We start from the raw sequence: 5,453 nt of genomic DNA on the forward strand, positions 1-5,453 counted from the left end.
CTGATCGCCTTCGTCCTCGCGGAGGGGATTCTGGATGCTCGCCGGAGACGCGCAGGCGCAGGGGCGCTGCTTCTGCCGTCGCTCCTCCCCCCCCCCAGAAACGGATCGGGAAGAGCGGTGGCTCCGCCCACCAGTGGGCGGGTTCGAGGCGTTGTTGGCCGCGAGAGCTGGAACTTTCCAGCGGCGTTTCGCCACCGCCTCCTGTGACGCAGCTCGAGGCCCCGCCTCTTCCGTACCGGCACAGCGGGTGTTCGTTGGCTGCCGCGCGCATTCCGGGCGGAGCTTGCGGCCGGCGTGAGCTGCGCATGCGTGCGTCTTGCTTGCCAGCCTCGTCGCCTCGGGTCCCCGCTCTCTCCTCACCGCGGAAAGTCCTTCCGAGCGCGGCTCTCGCCCGCCCGCCCGCCTGCTGCTGCCGTGGGAACCGGATCCGGCCTCCGCCGTGGGCGCGCGGGGCTTCGCTCGGCTCGCGGGCGCCATGAAGAGCCTGCCGTATTTCTGCCGCGGCGAGGTGGTGCGCGGCTTCGGCCGGGGCTCCAAGGAGCTGGGCATCCCCACAGGTGAGCGCGGAGGAGGAGGAGGAGGCGGCGGCGGCCGCTCGGGGCCTTTTCCCGGAGGGAGGGAGGGAGGGAGCCGGGCCGGGCAGGGCCTCCCTCCCTCCTTCCCTCCCTCCGGGTGGCGGGTTTCGGTTTCGTTCTCTGCCATGAAAACAGCCGCCCACCAAACGCTGATTCTGCCGCATCTTCAAAGAGGTTTAAATGCCCACAGTCTCCTTTAACGCGATGTGTCCCAGACTGGAAACCAAACTGGAAAATACCCGCGGCCTGTTTAACCGGGACTTTGTAAGGAGGGAGAATCTGATAACGAAACCGGCTCCTTATGCAGGAATTCGTGACCGTGTTCCCGACGGAATAATGAATGAAGAAGAGAGGCAGCAGGGAACCATGTAGATAAAAAATACAACAAAATCACCTGCTGCTGGTGGATCAATAGCCTTGGAAAAATCTGATTTAGAAGAAAAATTGGCTGTAAATGTAGCTGTTGCTTTCTGTATATAATTTGATCTAAAATTAAACCGAATTTAACATTAATGTTAAACTCTGATGCAATTGTGGGAAGTTAATATTTATTATCCAAACAGCAGGGACTTTTATATTATGGAGAAATAGTGTTCTGTCGGCCAGTTGCCAACTGCATTTTGCATGATTTTGGGCGCAATCCTACCCCTGGAAACAGAACAGGTGCTGCTCCACTGGAGATGGAAGTCCCCCTTTGGAAGTCAGCTGGGCTACCTGCAGCCAGTGGCATAGCCGGGAAGTGTATCCCTCTCAGCGCCCTCCACCTGTGACGCAGTGTGCATGTGCTGGCCCAGCCCTGTCTGCAGAAGCAGCACAGGGCTGGAGTCCGAGCCACTGCGTTCCTGTGGGGCACCCTCCTGTTGGAGAGCGGCTGAGGGGAAGTTGGTGGGTAGACGCCAGCCTCTTGCTGCTTTTGCGGGTGGCATGCTGCAGACCCCACGTGGCTTGTGGGGCCAGCACGTGCCACTTGCGTTCTTCTTGGCTACCTTGTGGTGTCTGGGGGCTACACAGCAGCTCTGCGTGCTGTAAGCCCAACTCCGGGCTGCAGTGCTTTGGGGAATGATGCACTGGGCTCTGGGGTGCCTGGACTTGTCCAGAACCATGGGCTCTGGCATGCCACCCTAAGGTAAGTGCCGCCTAGGGTGCCCCACCCCCTAACTATACTACTGCCCACAGCAAGTATTGCTGGCTAGTGGAGTAGGGGGAAATGGGGTGTGCTGAGAGTAGCATGGAAATGCCACATCCTTTGTCCCTTCATTTCCCAGATACGTCTCACGTACAGGCACCAGTCCTAGACTTGGCATAGCTAATTCACTCTCATTGCAGTCAGTAAATGTGAGGATAAATTGAAAGCTGCCTCCACCTCCACCCTGTCTACAGTGAAAAGTCAGGGCTGCAGGTGTGGCAGTTGCTATTCCAGTGCATCTCTCCCTTCCATCAGTGTAAAAGTATGATTGGTGTACGTTATTCCTATCCACCTCATTTTATTCTCACAGGTAGGCTAGGCTGAGGGTGAGCGAGTGTCTTGTGGCCACTCACTGAACTCCATGGGACTAGAGTTCTCCTAGTTTTAATTTGACACACTAACCACTCTGCACCAAGTTGACTGTCAGGTCTTAACCTACAGTCTTGAAAATTTCATGGAGGATTGTGGCCCTTGTCTTAAAATAAGTTACCTTGCTTAGTGGTTTTGCATCTCCAAAGAAATAGAAGTACTAGAGGTTTTTGGATTATTGTGTTGTGCAGTATAACAGTATAGCCGTTGTGTTGTTGTTTTTTCTAGCAGCCAATTACTATACACAATTGTTTTGCAAAAAATGACTTGATAAATAATTGATTTAAATGCCATCTTTCTTGGTGACTTAAAACACTGGCTAGAACTAGTACAATCAGAGCCCAACCTTGATCTGGATTCTAATCATGTTCCATCTAAATAGGAACACCAAGTTAACTGAACTGACTTGGGCATCGTCCTTTTCCTATCATTTATGAAATGTTTTAATGTAATTGTTTGTATAAGCCTTCATTTATATTTTTCAGCTAACTTTTCTGAGGAAGTGGTTGATAGCTTCCCATCTGATATCTCTACTGGCATATACTATGGCTGGGCCTGTGTTGGAAATGGAGATGTGCATAAAATGGTTGCAAGCATAGGCTGGAATCCATATTACAAGAATGTTAAGAAATCAGTGGTAAGAATATTATAGCTTATGAGAAAGCCAATGTACTTTCAGTTGGAACAGCTCCTGAGAATATTCATTGATAATGTCAGAGCTGATCTGAAAGCATTAAGGTCTGCATGCTACTAAGCTCATAATTAAGGAGTTTTCCTTTTTAATAATAAGAGCATTGTGGGGGGGGGGTCCCCCAGCTGCTTTATCTTTTGTGCTTTCAAATACATTTCCTATTTCTGATCCTTGATGACAGATCAAATACTGATATTTAACACTTTAAACTGAAATTGGGATAAATGTATTGGTTGTGACAGAATGCTTCTTATCCTGAGGTCAATGGTAGTTACTTTTAAATTCTCCAAGAACCCAGATGTATGCCTGCACTTATACATTCTGTTATGTGCTTCATCAGAACTAGTTTGGCTGGAAGCTCTGTAAGCTCATGAGGAAGTCCTCACTGAACTGAAGGAGATACACAGTTGCTATTTCAAACTGATTTCACGTGGAAGGCTAATTAATATATTAGAAGAGTAGGTAGAAATAAAATGGTGGGGGAAAGTTAGTAGCAGTAAACTGTTGTGTGAAAGTGCAACCTTAAAGGGTTTCTGCCTCTATTGCACTGTATTGTTACATGCGTAGCACCTAGAAAGGGGTTTTTGTTTGTTTTTAAAGTGTAAATTGCAGTATAGTGTAAAAACTGTACTCTGCCTTCTATAGTATATTTAATAGAGTCAAGCCTATATATTAAACTACGAAACTGTTGTTCTAGGAAACACACATCATTCACACCTTCGCAGGAGACTTCTATGGAGAAATACTTAGCATAATTATTGTTGGATACATAAGACCAGAAAAAAACTTCAGTTCTTTAGGTAAGTCCTGAGTACCTTTTGTAAACACTGTCAGTGTAGCTACAGCAGTATTCATTCATTCATTATTTATTTACTTTAATTATTTACTGTACTTACATACCAACTTTCTGCCGAGCGACCCAAGGTGGGGGTACAGTCCAACTAGGGCAGCCCCAGTTTATCTTTGCCTGCCTCCATTGTTCTCATTATTTTTTTCCCTCAATCCATCCTCTCAAGGTAATGACACCTGTGACAAGTTAGACATCCCTTTGTCAAGCTGCCCTGACATTATTATTATTTAGTAGCTTCTTTTTTGAGTGAGATGGAAAAACTATATTTTGGAGTTTCCTATATCAAGATACATGTCCGTCCGTCCCCCACTTTTTCCAGCTAACTAGACATTTCCAGGATCCAGTTGTGTGTTGTTTGTATGTCCTTGTGTGCTCTCCCTGTGTACAGGGTTATATAAAGGCAACCGTCTTAATAGGAAATGTATTTATTCTCAATATGGTGTACATTTCTTGGAGGATAGGTGGGAACAGAATATAAAATTACATTTACTTAGATGTATCATACTACAGTACCAGACTGGTAAATCTCAATTTGGCACAAAACAGAGAAATGTAATACCAGATCATGCCTTTCTCTTTTGCAAACTACAGATTGTGCAAACCATACTTTAAAACATTGAGTCAGTTTTAGTTTCCGGTTTGGGGTTTATTTCTTTTTATTTTGTCTGAATTCAGTCAAACTTAGGGGATGTACTAAGGTTCTTGGATGGTCGTCATCAAGGCAAAGGCCAGATCTGTTTAGCTTAGAAAGGTTGCTGCATCATGTGCCTTGAGATACTAGCTCGTCCAATATGAATGTAATGGCAAACTGGTTTTCTGTGAAAGAAGAACACTGTGACAAGTCTGATGCTGGTTTGCTTGCTGTGTCTGAACCAATATTGAGTCTGCCCCTTATCTGTGACAAAGTACCTTTGATATTTTTGAAGAAGGCTTTTAAGAATGTTTCATTAGTCTTTTATTAGTCTGTGAAATTGTATCAACTTCTTTTCATTTTATACAGATGCACTAATAGCAGCTATTCAAGATGACATTGAAGAAGCTAAGAAAAAACTAGACTTGCCAGAACACCAGAAATTAAAAGAAGACAACTTCTTCCACACTGCTACTGTTAGCAACATATCTAATGGTCATTGAGTGATGCCACTCCTTAATTTTCACTGTATATTGCACTAATTTTAGTGGCTGTCCTTTAGATAAAAAAATCTGTAACCAGTATCCCTGTGGTTTAGGAGTTCTGCTTGTATTGGTATTGAATTAAAATAGTTAGGCAAAATTAACTTTTATTAGTCTACATATTATAACGGCAAGTTAGGAAAAAGGTTTCACCATACCCAGGGCAATGTGTACACACTGTTACTATTCCTAGGTCATCCAAGGCTCAGAAACAGTTTTCTTAACGCTGACAGGTAATTTGTAAATGTTTCTAATGATGGTTAGCTAATCTTTAAATGGGCATCATTTTCTGATTTTAAAGGTCAAAGCAATCATGCCAGAAGCTCTTGTAGTGAGGGAAATACAAGGGTAAAGTAGACTTCTCTTTTGGATACCCCGTACTTGGTTTTTATTTGTTACATAATTAAAAATGGGTTGCATCCAGAGGAAAACTAGTCACATTTCAGGATTTATGTTGTGCCATTGATTTTAATGAGACTTCAAAGCAGCATTTTTTATATATTTATAATAGAGTTTGTCTGCTGTACTTGCTTCTCAAATAGGTTGCAAAGACCCTGGTTTCCAGTGAAGCATTTGAAACCAGATAAATCAGAAACTTTTAAATAGGAA

At 44.7% G+C, this 5,453-nt stretch overlaps 1 protein-coding gene across 1 annotated transcript; it reads left to right on the plus strand.

The window, feature by feature from the left end:
* Positions 1-404: 404 nt before the first annotated feature.
* RFK (riboflavin kinase) lies at positions 405-4,886 on the plus strand. The gene is made up of 4 exons (XM_033164360.1): positions 405-557; positions 2,616-2,767; positions 3,519-3,621; positions 4,672-4,886. The coding sequence occupies exons 1-4, from the start codon at positions 476-478 to the stop codon at positions 4,803-4,805; spliced, it is 471 nt and encodes a 156-aa protein (XP_033020251.1). The 5' UTR covers positions 405-475; the 3' UTR covers positions 4,806-4,886.
* The last annotated feature ends 567 nt before the right edge of the window (positions 4,887-5,453 follow it).

The sequence above is a fragment of the Lacerta agilis genome, chromosome 11, assembly GCF_009819535.1.
Source record: "Lacerta agilis isolate rLacAgi1 chromosome 11, rLacAgi1.pri, whole genome shotgun sequence".
NCBI classification, from domain to species: domain Eukaryota; kingdom Metazoa; phylum Chordata; class Lepidosauria; order Squamata; family Lacertidae; genus Lacerta; species Lacerta agilis.

What these genes read in the sequence shown, in the direction of transcription:
- RFK (XM_033164360.1), top strand. Translation starts at nt 476, where the DNA reads ATGAAGAGCCTGCCGTATTTCTGCCGCGGCGAGGTGGTGCGCGGCTTC. An exon ending in GGAGCTGGGCATCCCCACAG is followed by an intron (nt 558 to 2,615) that starts GTGAGCGCGGAG and finishes TATATTTTTCAG; the next exon opens with CTAACTTTTCTGAGGAAGTG. An exon ending in AAAAAACTTCAGTTCTTTAG is followed by an intron (nt 3,622 to 4,671) that starts GTAAGTCCTGAG and finishes CATTTTATACAG; the next exon opens with ATGCACTAATAGCAGCTATT.